This window comes from Malania oleifera, chromosome 6 (genome assembly GCF_029873635.1).
Source record: "Malania oleifera isolate guangnan ecotype guangnan chromosome 6, ASM2987363v1, whole genome shotgun sequence".
In the NCBI taxonomy this organism is placed as follows: Eukaryota; Viridiplantae; Streptophyta; class Magnoliopsida; order Santalales; family Ximeniaceae; genus Malania; species Malania oleifera.
The window spans coordinates 80,198,810-80,216,573 of record NC_080422.1 but is presented as its reverse complement, the minus strand read 5'-3'; the positions used below and the strand labels follow the sequence as shown (position 1 = coordinate 80,216,573).

Genomic DNA, 17,764 nt, shown 5'->3' with positions numbered 1-17,764 from the left:
GCTACATGTTTAGGTAAAATGATAATCTAATAATATTTATAATTTTTTTTTTAATTACATAGAAACTCCAGTCACCAACAAACCTTTCGGACCTCCTGGTACATCACCAAATCTACGAATCAACGTCCTCCCCCTAAGTCTCGCTGATCAGGTAAAGTCTGGAATGCGGATACGACTTCCGTGAATCAGTTAGACGTTTGACTAATCCGACTTCCAGGACACATTTCCATTACCATCCACGATCCTCACTGGCTCACAGAAAATTCTATCCATCTACGGTTCCCATTGGCTCACAAGAGCGAACTCTTACTATCCACGGTTTTCGCTGCTTCACAGAATAAATTCTCACCATCTATAAGTATAGCTGACTTTTATAACTTTTTTCTGACCAAAATGTTTATAGTTATTTTGTCTTTATGTTCAGCGGACTTTTGTGTTACATTTGAAACATATATAGTTTTAATATTAAAATTAGAAAAGTATAGAATTATACAATACACAATTAAAATTTTTAAAATTTACCCATTAATAAAAAAATCAATCACTTTTAAATAGTTCAAAAATATTTTACACCTCATGTAAACACCGACTATACTACTCAAAATCTCTAATAAGATTCAAAGCTTTAAGTTGGAGGGTTGATTTTCTAAGCTCAATCTAATGCACACCCTTCTAATCTTCATTTAATTTGTTTGATTCATGATATGTAGTTTTTTATTAATAGGCATCTACACTAAAAAAGTTCAAACTTTATTATTTGAACTTAAGTAAAATTCGATAAAAATAAATAAATATTTTTGAATAAGAACATTCAAAGGACAAATGATTCCAAGCATTAGTTGCAAACCCTAAATAAATTATCAAATATTCTGCTTTCTTTTCTCCAAGAAAGAGTTAACCCATTTAAAGAGGCAATCCAGCATACAAAACTAGGCATTGTAATTATTCTAGGCAATACCTAATTAATCTTATTAGCCAGAGAAAGAGTTGAAGGGTAAAAGTTGACATCTTTGATTGTATCTTATTTAAATTCATGTAATTTTAATTTAATATTCATGCTTAGGGAAGTTTATGCTCGTGTTAGTATGTATTAGTTAGGAGTGTCAAAACAGGTTCGCGAGAGAGTCTCGCAAATGGGTCGGGTCATAAACCGAGTTCAAAGCCACCTCAGAACCCATCCTTCAAACGGAGAATCGGGCTTATGGCTCAGTGAGTTACCAACTCACTACCCTCCAAACGGAGAGAGAGGTTTAGCGTGAAAATTGCTTTTTGGGGTTTGCCCAAATATGAAATAAAAATAAAAACAATCATTGCCGGCACTGAGTTGGCAATTTAAAATAGAATATATGAAAAAGGAAATTATATGCAAACCATGAGTCATCAACCAATGAAATTCTAGAGTTTTGCACCACGGGAGAGCTCCATCCAATCAGATTCATGGTTGAGATATTTACGTCACAAGCATGTTAATTAAGCATCACTAATAAAATTATTCTAACTAATAAGTTTAAATCGAAGTTTTTTTTTCTATAATTTCTTTGGGCAAACGACAAGACAGAGACGGGGAAGAGTCAATTTTCTCAGCTTCCCCCCAACTCCACCACTGGCTTAATGCAAAGAAGGAAGAGCGTTGCTTCTCATCCAAACAACTCTCTCTCTCTCTCTCTCTCTCTGGTTCTGATCTCAGTTTCGGTCCTCCTTTCCTTTATCCTCACATGTAAGTTTCTTTACCCCTCTTCTTGTTTATTGCTTGATTTTCTGTGTTTGTTTTGTTTTCTGATTTGCTATGTGCAAACGCGTAGTTTAAAATTCTGGGAATTTTCCCTAGTGTTAATTTTTTTTCTTCAATTTTATGTATGGTTGTTTTCTGTTTTTAATTGAAGAAGAGAAATTGTAGTTAGCTGTGGAATTTGAAACCACCTATGTTTGGGGTTTTCCGGGGTTTGGGAGCTTTTCTTGCTTCAGGATCATGGTTTTCAATATTCTTAGCCGGTGTTCGGGAACTTACGGTTCGAATCTTGGATTTGAATTAGTATTGATTTGGACAAAATAAAAGATTATATTTTTATGTACGAGTTTTTATTTTTAGTTGAAGAATGGGTGTTGTAGTTGTATACGGAATTCAAAGCCACTTCAGTTTGAGGTTTGGGAGGTTTTCTTGCCTCGCAATGGGTTTATATTCTTACCCCATGTTTGGGAGCTTAGATTTTGAATTTTGAATTTTCATTTGTGATACTTTGAATAAAATGTTATATAAATTATATTGGATTTAGTCAGAACTTACATAATTCCAAATCTGAAATCCATACTCTCAAACACAGATTTAATCTAGGAAGCATGGACATAACCTTCAAGTGTCAATATCCAACATGTGTCAGACACAAACATGCATTCCCGAATCATTTACATGCTAGAAATCAAATTATTTATTTGTATTTTCTGACACAATCCCAACTCCTGCTGTGTATTTTGTTGCTGTATTACTGCATGACAAATGTTTTTCCCGCTCCTTATTGCTAGTATCTTGATTGTTTATTGTTACTAAATGGTTTTTCATTGTTGATGATACTGTTATCGATCTGTAGCGTCAAATTATAAAGCATGAATGCTGGTAATGAATGTAGATGAATTTTTTTTATAGTGTGCGCATTAATAATGCCTATAAATAAATTTACTTTATCCCAATATTTTACACCTAAGAGGGAAAAAAAATATTAAATATGCCTAAATATGTATTTCTTAAAAATTAATTAGCTGATGTATCGCCATATCTTAGTTTCCTGAAAATCACTGTCTCTCCGTATCAGAATAGTGTTTGTGTCACATATTGGTGTTGGTGCTCTTTAGGCATTAATTTGCTTTAGAACAGGATTCAACAACCTTAATTTTCCAGTCCCCCTCAATTCCACAATTATGAAGAACATCGATGCAATGAAATAAAGCAGATTCCTGTAGGACCTGTGTAGGTGGATAGTTTCCGGAAAGTGTGTGGATTGGACTGAACTTCTTTTTACCCTGTCATTTATCCCTTCTCACCTTGCCCTAGGAAGAATTATATGAAAAGGAATTTGACTTGTGTGCTTCATATGAATGATGCTTTTTTTTTTTTTTTTTAATCTTTTCTCTTATGAGTTTTTTTCTAAACAATAAATGAATTTGGGCCTGAAACTTTTGTTCATACCACCAATCAGAAGAAAAGAAATCACCTTAAAAACTTCCAATCCGCAGTTGTTTATTTAGATTCACAGTTTTCATTGTTATGCTTTGTTGTATGTGTCATGAAGTGGTGTATGAGTGAAATTTTGATATCATTAACTGCAAAGTTTGTCTCAATTGCTTCTTTGAAATGTGGTGTAGGTATTTTCTAGGGCAGCAACCAAATTGAGGACTTCAACTTGCACAAATAGTTCAACTGTAACATGGATAAGAGTAATCATCTTTTCCATTTTAGTGTTTCCATGCTCAAATTCATCTTTTCCGGTATTGAAACAATTAATTTACCATGCAATACCTGCCTTTCAGATATGTTTTGCCATTCCTACTGTCAAGATTTCATATGCTGAGAATAGTAAGAAACATGACCAAAATACATAAGCATTGGCAAATTTGTTTATTCCTAGAATTATATTTGTGTTTCCGACATTATTTGTCATGCTGGAATGCAAACATGAAACATTGAAGTGATCAATAATGTAGAAACTAGCAAGAATGGCTGCAGAATCGTACTCAAATAATACAACTGGTATACTGCACACTTTTACCCTACTTTGTGTGTGTGTGTGTGTGTGTGCGCGCGTGTTTGTGTGTTATTAGGGGGCACCAAGGGGGTGCCAATCCAAAACACGAGCAAGAGGTTCAAAGTCAGAATAAAAAATTTCCGGAGTTTTTTTGTTTGCGCAGATAGGTTTTCCTTTTTATATAAATAATCCATTTCAGCAAAACCCAATTGATAATGTAGACATCAAGAAGAAAGAACATTCTAAGAACATGGATCTCTTCATACATTTTTCCTGTTTGTTTTCATTTTCATCCTCACTTTTCCCATGACAGCAATGTTTGGTTTTTGGAATGCCTATTCCCAAGGATAGATTAGTTATAATTAGGTATATAAGAAATTATATTGTTACTATAAAATAAATAATAATCTGAAATATTTTATGAGTTTAATAATAAGAAATAGACAAGGAATAAGTATTCTCAAATTTCATCATGGGATGCCTATTTCTTTCCTATTACATGTTAAATAAAATAATTGGGAATATATAACGAATAACTATTCCCTTGATTCTTAAAATTTAAATTATATTCCATCTTTTTCCAATAAATAGTTATTCCACCAAACCAATTGAGCCGTTAGTCTTTTCCTAAACTGGTCTTCTTTTCTTTCCAATAGCATATTGCGTGGGCCAAGTGGAACTGCACCAGTATCAGATTAATAATCACATGTCAGTAATGCTGTATGCCATGAAAGATTTTACATCAACGCTCTGTAGTTTTATTAGAATATACTCACAAAAAATTTTCCCACTGAGAATGTTTTCTTGTAAAGTTATCATTTTTTAATTCTTTGGATAAAACATTGAAATTTATTTTCCAGTATTTGCCAAGCACCAGAAAATTGCTGTATGTGTTAGGTGTGGGTTTGAAGAAGTTGTTTCTGCTTTATTGGGTGTTTTTTCCAGTTGACAAAGTGATTTTTTTCACCTTCAAACTGAAACTTTTTGTGGACTTGAGCATTGTAATAAATGGAAAATTTTTCTTGAAGGTCATTTTCCATGAAATGAGCAGAACCCAATTCCTATTCAACTTTCAATTACATTGCCAATGCTTGTGTAAGTGTGCCAAATGTTCTTGAATTAGGTTTAGCAATGGCAGAGATTTAACTAATATTTTTTAGTGGTTGAGGTGCAAGAAATTGAGAGTTGGTGTGGAAGAAGAAAATTGCTTCGGGAAATAGACATGCTTTCATATTGCAGAGACATTTTTTTGCAGTAGCACAAGAATTTTACTGTAACAAGTTGTTATGAACAAGTGGCATCTTGCATGGGGAAATTAATGGCTATGAAGTATGAACTCCTTACCTTGAGGGCTTTAGCTGGATTCATAACGTGAATTACCTTTAGAATTAAAATTTAAAGAAAACTAGTTTATATTTTAGAAAATGGATGTTATTTGACATTTGTCAGTTAATGACTATAAATTGGGACCTCTTGGTGTCACAGATGCTACTGTTGAAGAGGCAGAGGGTTTGATAAATGGTCTTGAATTGGTGAGATCAGTTTCGGATAAGCATTCTGATCTTTTGAGGCCATCTGCTCGACATTATTCAGTATCGAAAGGTAGAAATGTTATTTGGACGAATAAATAATTAATTATTGTAAGAATTAGCTGTAACAAGTTTCGAATGTCCCTCCCCTTAATCACAATTGAATTGAAGCCTGGTCTTTTTCTTTTATTATTTTTTTTGGTAAACCAGGTCTGATCAATTTGCCTCTTCTATGATTCAACTATATTTTTACATTTGGTTGTTTACCGTATCCTATTCTCTAGTATATGATTCCTCTTTAATATTTACTGTATGTTTATTTCATGGGCAAACCATCATTGTGAGGAGACCAGCCAATATTTCCTTGCACAATTAGTAGAATAGTGTCAATCTACCCATACCCATAAAATGCCAATTCTATGCTTATTTGAATCATTAAACCTTCTCTTGCTAATTGAACTTCTCTTCTGGTGATAGCAGGGCAAGCAGCAGATGCTGCAGGGCGTGAAAAAGGCAAGTATACTCTTTTTAAAGATGTAGAGGACACTCAACTGGGCCTTTATGATAAGCCTCTTCCATGCTTCGGGTGTGGGATAGGATGGTTTTCGTGAGTACTCTTCATTCTTTCCTCCTCTTTTACCCCATCTCTCCTTCATATAGTCATATTTTCTTTGGTTTTCAGTTTTCTTTTAGGATTTGTGTTCCCACTGATGTGGTACTACGGCACATTTCTGTATTTTGGAAACCATTACCGCAAGGATCCTAGAGAAAGAGCTGGACTTGCTGCTTCTGCCATTGCTGTCAGTAGTCACCTCTCTCTCTCTCTCTCTCTCTACTCTTCACAGAACCTTTTTTGCTCTACAATTGAGCATTCAACTGTATTTTGGTATCTCAGAAAATTTGAGTAACATCATCATCAGTGCATCGCCTTCTGATTCAATCCTCATTGTTGTTGCAGGCAATGGCATGCTCTCTTGTTTTGTTTGTAATCATGGTTGCTGTTCTTCTATTCTAGCCTCCCCATCAAAAAGGAGTGGAATTGGATGTGCGTGTCTGTAAATTTTCATTTAGTAATTTTTGCGGCAAAAAAGCGAAGGAAAATTGCCTCTACAGTGTTACAAAAATCCTAGGTACCTGTTTAGTTGTAGGAAACAATTTTAATTTTTCATTTCCAATTTATCAAAGAATTACAAATAAATGTCACCTTATTTTTGTCTTTACATTTGCATATGAAGCTTGAAAACCTTCTTTTCCCTTAGTTCTACGTATAAATGTTAAAAACCTGAAAAATAAGGTGACATGTTTATAATTCTTGAAATAAAAATTAAAAATTGTTTCCACAAATGAACAGAGACCCCTACATGTTTACAATACAAAGCATGTGTGATTTAAGAAGTCATTCTCCTCTGTTACCACTTGTTGGGCACTCATGAACTTATGGATATATTATAGAGAGATTGTTTTTTTGAAGAATTTTTTAGTACTGAAATTTCCACCAATGGTTTGTGATTCGTAACAATTTGTAGCTTTGTTCTTGTTTAGAGAGGCAATATGATGAATGGAATGGTTATTTGTTTCCATGTAAAACCATTTATTAATGGTGACAAACATGAGATTGTCTATCTTAAAATGCAGCAATAGCCCACTATGCAGCAATTGATTGGCCCTATTTTAAGTGGAGTTGCCAGGAGATGAAGTAGGTGGGAGGATGATTAGGGATCAGCTGAAACCCCACTTGTAAAAAAATATATTTATGAAAAAAGTAAAAAATACTTATTAATAAGTAGTTTGAAATTCCTTAGTATAAGTACTTTTTCAAATCAATATTTTTTAAAAGAAATAGGTTTTTTTTTTCAAAAAAATACTTATTTTTATTTATAAATTTTTTTTTTCAAAAAATATTTATTTAAAAAAAAAAATAGTTTGAAAAGGTATTTCTTAAAATAAATACCTATTTAAATGTAAATCAAACATGACATAAGTACTAAAATTTTGATGGATAGTGTTGAGGATTTCAAAATTTAAATTTGAATGTGGGCGTAGAAGAAATTTGATATAACTTTATTATTATATTTAATTTAAATTTATACAAATTGAAATTTAATGTTGTAACTAATGACTCCATTTAGGAAAACACGAAATAATGAAAAAAAAAAAAACCCACTTTTTGTTTGGTTATTAAAGTAGAAAGGCAAATAAAACATATAATAAAATCATTGAACAATTTTTTTATCTTCTTTCGATACTTGAATAAAATTTAGTTCTTAATGGTCTTTAAGAAGGAAAATAAAATTGCCAATTTCTCTTTTTTCCCTTGCCTTTTCATCTCAATCAAAATTGTTACTATAAATTCTTCAAGGAAAAAATTTTCCAACTCCAAAAATATAGCAATAGGAAGAAAGCCAGGCATGAGAAATGATGCATAAAAATAACTTTAAATAAGTGAATAATTTAAGAACTATTTCATGTCAAATAAATTCAGAATTCTAACATTAATATTCATAACACTAAAGCCTTAATTGAAGGACTGTTAATTTGCCCTTGAATCAAATAATGCTTAAAAAAAAGAATTAATATGATAAAATACCAAAATATTAATTAAAGAAATATTGTAATAAAAATATGTACTTGTATACTTTATTTATTTATTTATTATATTTCAAAACTGACTCTTAGTATTACAAGCAAAAAGAATTGTTAAATAAATTAACAATAAAATATATTATTTTTTGAAAAATTTTATGAATGTTTTTATCTTATTTATATCTTATATTCACAGGGTCATTTGATTTTAATTTTAAATAAAAATTATGTACCAATTAATTATAGATATTGAGTGTTCTAATAACAGATGATCGACATAATAAAAAAGTATCAAACATCATTGCTTTTTTTTTTTTTTACAATAATCACTGAAAACCACCCATAGAACAAAATACTAACCGCTCAAACAAACTCGCCATCGTAATCTATTTCTTGACTCTACTAACCAGCTGCAAAGTTTGAAATTTAAATGTAAATTAATAAGACTTTCTATGAACGGTTAACATTCACTCAAGTCACCTGGTAAAAGTTAGAAACAAAAATGGTAATCGCGCATTTCTTCTGAAAATTTTTCTAGCAATAGAAAAGACGGAAGAAATGAATAATAGCTTACAATGCCACCCAAAGAGCAAACAAAACCAAAAGAAATGAGCACAAAATGAGGAACAACGCATAACCCTGAGGAGATTTAGGAGACCTTCCAGTGAAATGCCTTCAGCAGCTGCTTTCTGCTATAAATAATCCCATTGATAATGCTCATTCTCAATCTGTAGCCACCAGATGGACATATTTGTCCACAACTGTAAATCTTGAGCTTGAAGTAATCTATACCCAGAAACAAAATTGTCAGACATCACCTTGAAATATGCAAGAAAGCCAGAAGAACCCGATCCAACCAATGGCCTACGAACTCACCTTGTGTTGAAGCCGTTCATTGAGTTGATTTTCATCCTCTGTTATGCCGGATTCCCGAAGCGCTTTCAGAACAAGTTTTCTCAGTCTCCTCATTTTCAACGCCCCATCTGGATTCTGTCTCAGCAAAAATAGAAAATGATATAAAACATCAATTCAATATAATACATATGTTCCTAATACAGCATTACTATAAATTATAGAAAGGCTTCCTCCCCATAAGAAGGGTTCGGAAGTGGGTTATTTATTTATTTATTTTCCCCATCCCTAAGTGCAATTTCATTAATGCATTCTCAATAGATATAAACAAGCATAGTTTCATCATGGATCAAGATGAGCATGACTTTGCGACAATTTGAAACAAAACAAACTAAAAGCAAGACGAGATACAATACAGAAATGACATACAGATTTCAGGACTGAAGTTATCAGCTTCTTCCAATTAATTTTCCTTTTGGTACCATCTTTGTCTGGAGTAGATTCCGCCACCTTGTCTTCTTTGGGCACACCATGTTTGGCTTTTTTCACATGGCAGTCTGTTTCTTTTGCTCCGGCTCTTTCAATCTGAATTGCTTTCCCATTGCCTAAACTGCCTAGAGTATCAACCCCAGTCTTTTTCCTAGCGCCATCATTTTCGGATGCATCAAGTTTTCTCTTTTTCTTTAGTGAGAGGCTCCCATTTTCTGCTTCTGAGCTCTTCTCCACAAAGCCATCTTTAGTTAGATCCTGCTCCTTCGGAGCCTCTACATCTTTACTGCTAAGCAATTCACCCTTCGGAGTATTTTCATTTGCAATATTAGTATCTGGAGGGCATGCTTCAGTATGCTTGGGTTGTTCCTTGGCAGCATGAAATGCTCGTGCTTTTGCCCTGTGTTTCTTTCCTTCAGCATGGAGGAGGAGACTTTGCCTACTAGTAGCACTGGTATTACAGAGGCTGCACAGCATACAGATTTAGAAACTCAGATCCCAAGCATAAAACATAAGACAGGTAATGCCCACAGATGTGTGGAAAAAAAAAAAAAAAACAAAAAGTGAATTCCTGTGAACATCATTCGTGTCGGGGCAGCATAAGACCAAATCAAAGAGCTTAACAACTGCCATATATTATGGTGTAACAAACGGCATCGCATTACTATATTGGATGATGCAGTTATTGCTACTAATCAATCAGGCAACTATAAACACTTTTTTTTTTATGATATGAAACCACAGCATCTGGTGATAGCCATCTCACCAAATTATAAACTAAATAAAGCAGGAGCAAAACTATGGACTTTTGGATCTAAAAATTTTAATCTATTCAAGTAGATCAGATATTTTCACTCCACTTGGAAATGCACTCAACATACAATTCAGTTGCAAATCCATGATTTTCCATTTTAAGAAGCATGGAAAATTCATGGGTTCGAAATCTTAATAATAAACCATATCATTGTGTCCTGTTATTGCATATTCAATTAAAATCAATGGATTGACACAAGAATTTCACACAATAAAGGTGAAAGAATGTTTTTGGACTTAAATACTCCTCATCAAATGGTAACAATATTCCCCATGGATAACCTACCTTCATATTTACCAACCTCTCCTTAACATCTCTTCACTACTCGGCGCTTTTCCCAAGTCTACAACTCTCATTAATCTTCTCCCACTCTTTGGACATTACAATGACTTGAAATCAATAAGTTCCCACATATGAGAATAAACTTTATCATCACTTGGCCACCTGCATGAATGGTACCTACTCCCTCTGCAATTCTTGTAGTTTGTGCCTAATACTTTTTCATGCTTCTCAAAATCTCGCTCTAGAAAACAAAAACTAAATTCCATTTTCCTTCATTCCAATAATGAGAATTCAGTTAGACTCCACAGTTCATTATATACTAGGCCAGATACATTAAATTCATTTTCAAATAAATTAAGAATATTTTTGCTAATGAAACGAATTCTATTATCATTTCCAGAGTCCAAAATTCTAGTTTCCCCTAAAAATCATGGTTCAAGTCGTGGAAATAGCCTCTCTAAATGTAGAGGTAGGGCTGATTACGCCCTCCTATATTATGGCGCCGGAAGCTTATTCGCTAAGGTTATGTTTGGTCCATGAAATGCCTATTCATAGAAACAGTGGCTATAATAGAAGAATTTGATAGTTTATACAAAAAAAAAAGGTGTTATTATCAAAAAGCAAATAACAAAGCAAAAATTTTTATGAATCCTTAACAAGTAATAGACAAGGAATAACTATTCCCAAATTTCATTATGCGAATGTCTATTCCTTTTTTATTACATGTCGGATTGGAATAACACAAACTTTCGCATAAGTGACCTCTTTCCAAACTATTGTGTCCCTAAACAATTTTCATTAGTCTCATTACATTAATCCTACTCCTAGGAATAGCTATTCCACAAACAAATGCAAACTAAATGTTGCATATTTGCATTCTAAACAAAGTGTTAGATATTATCATTGAAGGTGAAGGCCTAGAAGCAAAACTCCAGTCTTTAAGTTACAACTCACAATAGATGAATAATTAAAGCTAACTAAACAAAACTAGTAAAAAAAATCACACCATATATATAATCATATTTAAGTTTGTTTTACAAATTAATACTTTATTCTATAAACGCCCAATAAAAGAATAAAAATCAAATCCCAACCCAAAGTTCACAAAGTTTCACTTTTTTACCTTATGCATAAAATTACTGTATCATCGAGATGCAAGTCTAACACGCACCACAGAGAGAGAGAGAGATGAAAAAGATGAGGTAGCCAACAGACATTTCCACTCTGTTTGGTTGGAAAGGATATGAGACAAGAATAAAAAAATAAATGAATATCTCTCCATTCTCTCATTTGGTTCATATAGGATAGGATGGACCAAGGCAAAAGGGAAAATGGACACTTTGTTTCTTTCCCTAACAAGGAGAAATGGGAAAAAAAAAAACAACTCAAATGACATCTATAAGCAATTCCATAAAGTCAGCCAGCAAGAGGTATTACATAAATAATGTTTGCTTTTTATTTTCTCATCACGTTTCTTTCCTATTGAATGAGTTAAACATAAGAGAAGCCAGTTTCTTTTCTATTTTTTTCTCTTCTTCTCTATCCCACAACAAACAACAGCTCAGCCTTCAGTCCCACTCCATGGAATCCACCTATCTTTCACCATTCTGCACGATCTAGGGGACAATTGGAGGGTTGTCAAATCCTTATTATCTCAGTCCAAGTTATTCTAGGTCCACCCTCCCTCTTCTATCACTAATGTTAACTAGCTCACTCCTTATTTGTGCATTTTTTGATCTACGCTCTTCCTTATCTTATCTTCCTTAGCTCACTACATGTGTTATTCCCATGGTTTTAAATAAAGGCCGCGACCGTTACGTAACGCCGTTACGTAAAGGTTTTTTGGGTTACCGATACCGTTACACACCGCGAAATCGGTGGGAAGAAAAATCACGGCCGTAGCGGCCGTTACGGACCGCGACCGTTACGTAAAGGCCGCTACGTCCGTTACGTAACCGCTACAGGACTGTTACACCAAAAAAATATTTTATTTTTTACTTTTTCTTCTCACTTTTTCTCTCTCTTTCATATATCATTCTCAATAAACCAAGTGGCAAGAGGGGGAAAAAATTATAATGAGGATGACAATGATACAAAATTTACTTTTTCTTTAAATACTCACAATAGATGCATTAATTAACAATTTCAAAATACTAACTTGTTAGGAATTTTCTTTTTTAATAATATTAGTAATGTGATATTTATGTTCTTTATTTTTCAACTTCAACCTTTTTTCTTTTCTAACTATTTAATATTTATATTATTCGCATGTCTTATGTGTCTAATAGATTAATGGAGTGTATAATGTATTTTATTTTATTAATTCATTTAGCACACATAAGAATTTATCACAGATAAGAACAATGAGAAGTATAAATACGCACACACACGTAATTTTCTATCAATGATGGTTTAAAACAAATGTAAACTTGTTGCCTTTACCAAATAACTTAGTTACTCGAACTAAAGGGTCCAAAATACACTAAAACCCTTTCTAAGAATGGTCAAAAGCTTAAAACATGCAAGTACGCTAATATGCACAAGGTTGTGCGTGCTTCAAAAAAATTCACGGCCGTTACACCCGCTTCCCGTTATGTAACACCCGCTACTCCTGCTTCCCGTTACACCTGTTACCGTTACGTTACGCTACCCGCTACCGCGATTTAAAACCATGGTTATTCCTTAATTTATCTTTTGGAATTGTATACCACTCATCTTATTTCGACAACTTGTACTTTTTGAATATGTTTTTTCTTATTTGCCCAACATCCTAATGCATACAGCATATGCTCTTACAAATGCCCTATAGAACTTTCCTTTTAATTTTAAGGATACACACATGCTCCATTTACCAACCTACTTTAATTGTATGTATTACTTCTTCTTTAATTTCTCCTTTGGCTTGCATAATTAGATCCAAGGTATGGAAATATACTATTGCTATAAATTTCTTCACCATCAAGTTTAATTTTTTCTCCAAAATCCCCCCTAAAATGATTAAAATTACATTTCATGGCTATCATACTCCCACTTATCTTAAAACATCTAAATTCTAAACTTCTCTCCATAAATCTACTAAGATTCTACTCCACCTCTAGTTTCATGAATCAAGACAATAACATCTTCAATTCCTAGTAAGTTCACTGAGGCATAATGATTAGGGCTCAAAGGCATATACTTAAAGTGATTAGAATTTCTAGCACATACCACCTCTAATCCTAATAGTAGTCGCTACAGTATAGCACATGTCTTGAATGACATCTATAAACCAACTACATAATCCCGTTTTTTTCTAGAACCTACCATAGAACTTCGATAGACACCCTATCATAGGCTTCCTCAGTTCCTTGATGTCACTTCTTCTCCTCTCTCCTTTCCTATAAATTTCTTTTCTCTTTCTCCACTTTTGTTCGACCAAATGGAGTGTTTATAGCATACACTTGACTCTACATTTATAGAAGAGCACACAAAAACATGAATCACCATAAAATATAGATGAGTAAGATAAATTAATTTGAACTGACCTACAAAACCATGGTGGACGCTCAGATAACCCAACATTTATATCAACATCTGGCTTTTGCTTCTTCTTTGGATCATCGTTGGGCTTTGCTATTGTACCATTTAAAGCTTTCCCTTGTCCCTTTGGACCATATTTTTCCTGAGGAAAGAAAATAAACACTTTATTTATCTACCTTAATCTACAAAATTAGGTCACAGTGCAATAGACATATTTTCATATTTTGACACTATTTGGATTAAAGAATTGTTATATAAAAGTTAATATTAAAGACATAAACATATTTTCATATTTTGACACTATTTGGATTAAGAGAATTGTTATATAAGTATTTAGAATTATAAGTACTTTTTCCTTTAACAAACAAACTATGAGTTGGCCCCTGTCGTCTTGGATGATTTTCTCTATTTTAAAAATTAAAACTTAAAAATATGATGCATTTGATAAATAGTTTTTCAACTTTTTTTAGCTTTATGTGAGAATTTTTCTTATTAAAAAAAAAAAAACAAGGGAAAGAGTAATTGAACAAAGAATAATATTAGAAACGAGGATCTTAGAGAATCAAAACGGTTTAATGTCTAGGATGCCAGAAACTAAAGCTAATCATCTTTAAAAAAAGGTTCATAGAAAAGTTTAGGAAAAAGAAGGACTTGCATATGGTTTTTATTGACCTAGAGAAAGCCTATGATAGAGTCCTTAGGGAAGTCCTTTGGTGGATTTTAGAAAATAAGGAAGCATGCAATAGATATACTAATGTCATTAATGATAAGTATGATAGAGTAAAGACTACTATTAGGATTGTAGGAGGAGAGTCTAGAGAATTTCCAATTACAATAGGGTAAATCAAGGTTCTACTTTGAGTCTTTATCTTTCGCCTTAGTGATCAATGAACTCACTATACAACAACAAGAAAACCAAACCTTAATTCCCACTAGGTGAGGTAAGCTATATGAATCCTTTTCCACCAATTTATGCAACCATGGACCAATTCTTTTGACAGATTCAAAGATATTAAATCCTTACTCACTATCTCCAAGTTATTGAGGTCTACTCCTACCCCTTCTACTGCCTCCCAAAATAACTAACTCATTCTTTCTCACCAGTGCACTATGTGGCCTACGTTGCAAGAGTCTATACCATCTGAGTCGTCCCTCCCTTATCTTATCTTCTATTGGAGTTACACCTAACTGCAAATATATTTATTCCTTAATTTATCTTTTAATGTTATACCACTCATCCATCTAAGCATTCTCACCTCGGCAACTTTTACTTTTTGGATATTATGTTTCTTCATCGCCCAACATTCCGATCCATATAGTATAATTGGTCTTATAGCTGTCCTATAGCTGTCATAGTGATCAATGAACTCACTATGAATATCCAAAATGTTATCCTGAGATGTATGTTGTTTTCAAATGATAATTTTTTAATTAATGAAAGTAGGAGTATAGTAGAATATAAGTTAGAAATATAGAGAACAATTTTAGAGTCTTGAGGTACTAACCAAAATAATAAAAAATAAAAACCTTCTGAGTCTAAAGGCTTTAGAATAAGTAGAAATAAGATAGAATATATGAAATGTAACTTCAACCACAATATTATAGATAAGATTAAACTTGATAATCAAAGAATTACTAGCATTAGTAGATTTTGATACCTTGGATCTATTATGCAAGTGGAAGGAGAGAATGAAAAGAACATAAACACAAGGTCAAAGCAAGCAATTTAAAAAAGAGGAGTGCTTCTAGTGTGCTGTGTGATCGTAGAATACCTTTGAAATTAAAAGAAAAATTCAACATATCCAAAAAATAAAAGTTGTCAAAATATGAATGCTAACATGGATGAATCGTATAATATTAAAAGATAAATTAAAGAATGAACATATTCGCAATAAGTTAGACATAACATTGGTAAAAGATAAGATAAGATAGGAGTAACTTAGATGGTTTGGGCATTTGAAATGCATGTCAAGTAGTGCACCAGCGAGTAAAAGTGAGTTAGTTATTTTTATTGGTATTAGGAGTAGAGGTAGACCTAAAATAACTTGAAATAAGATGGTGAGAAAGGTTTTAATAGCTTTTACGCTAGTAGAAGAAAATGTCCTTCATTGTGTGAACTGGAGGAAAAGGATTCATACAGCCAACCACGCATAGTGGGACTTAAAATTTGTTGTTGTTGTTGTTCCAAGCTAAAAGCTAAAGGTCATTTGCCAAATATTCTGCAGAAATTGAAAACCAAAAATACAAACTGAAAATAGCAAACAAGAATACAAACTAAAAAATTATAATCTAGCACTTGGCTTGGTTAAGTTTCTAAAAAAATAAAATAAAAACCTATCGAACTCATGCTCATCTTTGTCCTTGAATCGAATAACAGCTATAAAAATATGGTTAAAATATTAAAAAATGCAAAGAATATAAGTTAGAAAACATCAAAACAAAAAAATTATTACAATAATTTTATTTTATTATTGAATTTTTAAACTCTTTTTTTTATGCTCCAAGAACAAACCTATACATGACCATTGAAAATATTAATAGATAATTTGTTGAATGGCATTTATTATTTTCCAAAATTTTTAAAAATTCATGAATATTTATTTTAATTATATTTTAATTTGGAAATTTCATCTAACTTTTATTAAAAAGTTTGTATAGTTTATTCCACAGAGGTCAATTTTGGATATTATAGTACTACAGCAATAGACAATTGAAAATCATAATATCTAATTCTCACAACAAAAAACTAACAATACAAACAAATGCATCGGTAACCCATCTCTCCACCATACAACCCAAAAAAAAAAACGAAAAATAATACCAAACAACACCCTAGCTTTTCACTAACAAATTATTCTATTCCATCGATATCCTTAGTTTATAAAAATACAAAAAAATTATTTACACAAAATTATGTTTTTTGAAAAAACATCTATTTTAGTCATTTAAAAAATTTCACTCCTTATATTTTATCAACCATTCAGAATTCATTTTTTCTTCCAACAGCTCCTTTTTTCACAGGGCCAAAGAGTTTTTCAACAACTTGAATCAGCACCTTTTTAACATTTCATTTTTAAAAGTTCTTTCCTGAGGCCAAAAACTAAGGCCCAAATACAACTTAATTACTACAAGTACTTTTTACAAATGATAAGGCCACATTGCAGTAAAAGATTCTAAATACTTCGCGACCCTTTTGCTCATCTAAACCTTCCATCCCCTCCCCTCTAAACTTCCAAAGACGATGTGAACATTTTGACGCCTTTTGGTTGCAGAGAAACTATAGGAAAATAAAGAAAACAAAAAAGAAACCCGAATCTAAGATTGAAATTTAGACGGACTTACAGCTTCAGTAACGCACTGTGTGTGACCCTGGACGCTCTGCTGCCCGAATATTTTCCCGCAATCAATGCACGATAACTACACAAACCCACAAAAGTAATCAGAGAAACAATAATGCGATGATATTTGCGATGTTGAAGACCCAAAATAGAAAAGAAAAAATCAATGCCTTGTTTGCGGGGCAAATTCTGAAGTGGTTCGGCAACTTCGGCTTCTTTAGGTTCTCGCCACAGTCCTCGCACTGAAACCACACCATGTCTACAGGCCCCGAGAGAGAGAGAGAGAGAGAGAGAGAGAGAGAAGGGAGTGTGACAGTGTTGCCGAAATGGGGTTTTAGCAATCTAGGGTTTTAATTTTGATGATGTGCTACTGGTCAAAGTTACACTGTTCCCGCGGGCCGAGGATTTCCCATGAGCCATTGGGCCCAAATTTGGATTTAATGAAGCTTTGGACCGGGCATTTTCCATGTGGGGTTTGGTGGCATAAAAAATATTTTCATATAATGATATTTTAGAATCTCATTCATCATAATAATAATTACCTATTTCGTGAAAAATATTTTAATTTTACATCTAAAGATTGAGAAGAATACCTATCAAATTTTTATGTTAATATTTGAT

General features: G+C 32.8%; 2 protein-coding genes across 6 annotated transcripts; one reads left to right on the top strand and one right to left on the bottom strand.

The window, feature by feature from the left end:
• Positions 1-1,479: 1,479 nt before the first annotated feature.
• LOC131157516 (uncharacterized) lies at positions 1,480-6,739 on the top strand. 5 transcript variants are annotated; one of them, XM_058111735.1, is made up of 7 exons: positions 1,530-1,717; positions 3,358-3,429; positions 4,766-4,832; positions 5,223-5,339; positions 5,747-5,873; positions 5,949-6,066; positions 6,225-6,739. In XM_058111735.1, exons 3-7 carry the CDS (start codon positions 4,781-4,783, stop codon positions 6,279-6,281), a joined length of 471 nt encoding a protein of 156 aa, XP_057967718.1. In that variant the 5' UTR covers positions 1,530-1,717; positions 3,358-3,429; positions 4,766-4,780; the 3' UTR covers positions 6,282-6,739. The 5 variants fall into 5 exon arrangements, with proteins under 5 accessions (XP_057967719.1, XP_057967718.1, XP_057967715.1 ...); XM_058111736.1 differs by lacking the exon at positions 4,766-4,832 and having other exon boundaries at positions 1,480-1,717; XM_058111732.1 differs by having other exon boundaries at positions 5,949-6,472.
• A 1,528-nt stretch (positions 6,740-8,267) lies between these two features.
• Positions 8,268-17,504, bottom strand: LOC131157515 (UBP1-associated proteins 1C). Its single transcript, XM_058111731.1, has 6 exons — positions 17,314-17,504; positions 17,148-17,222; positions 13,811-13,947; positions 9,131-9,656; positions 8,726-8,839; positions 8,268-8,635 (listed from the first exon to the last, which is right to left on the bottom strand). Exons 1-6 carry the CDS (start codon positions 17,398-17,400, stop codon positions 8,573-8,575), a joined length of 1,002 nt encoding a protein of 333 aa, XP_057967714.1. The 5' UTR covers positions 17,401-17,504; the 3' UTR covers positions 8,268-8,572.
• Between the last annotated feature and the right edge of the window lie 260 nt (positions 17,505-17,764).

What these genes read in the sequence shown, in the direction of transcription:
- LOC131157516 (XM_058111732.1), top strand. Translation starts at nt 4,781, where the DNA reads ATGAGCAGAACCCAATTCCTATTCAACTTTCAATTACATTGCCAATGC. An exon ending in ATTACATTGCCAATGCTTGT is followed by an intron (nt 4,833 to 5,222) that starts GTAAGTGTGCCA and finishes TTGGTGTCACAG; the next exon opens with ATGCTACTGTTGAAGAGGCA. An exon ending in ACATTATTCAGTATCGAAAG is followed by an intron (nt 5,340 to 5,746) that starts GTAGAAATGTTA and finishes TGGTGATAGCAG; the next exon opens with GGCAAGCAGCAGATGCTGCA.
- LOC131157515 (XM_058111731.1), bottom strand. Translation starts at nt 17,400, where the DNA reads ATGGTGTGGTTTCAGTGCGAGGACTGTGGCGAGAACCTAAAGAAGCCG. An exon ending in CACAGTGCGTTACTGAAGCT is followed by an intron (nt 13,948 to 17,147) that starts GTAAGTCCGTCT and finishes TTCTTTCCTCAG; the next exon opens with GAAAAATATGGTCCAAAGGG. An exon ending in TAACTTCAGTCCTGAAATCT is followed by an intron (nt 8,840 to 9,130) that starts GTATGTCATTTC and finishes TTGCTGAGACAG; the next exon opens with AATCCAGATGGGGCGTTGAA.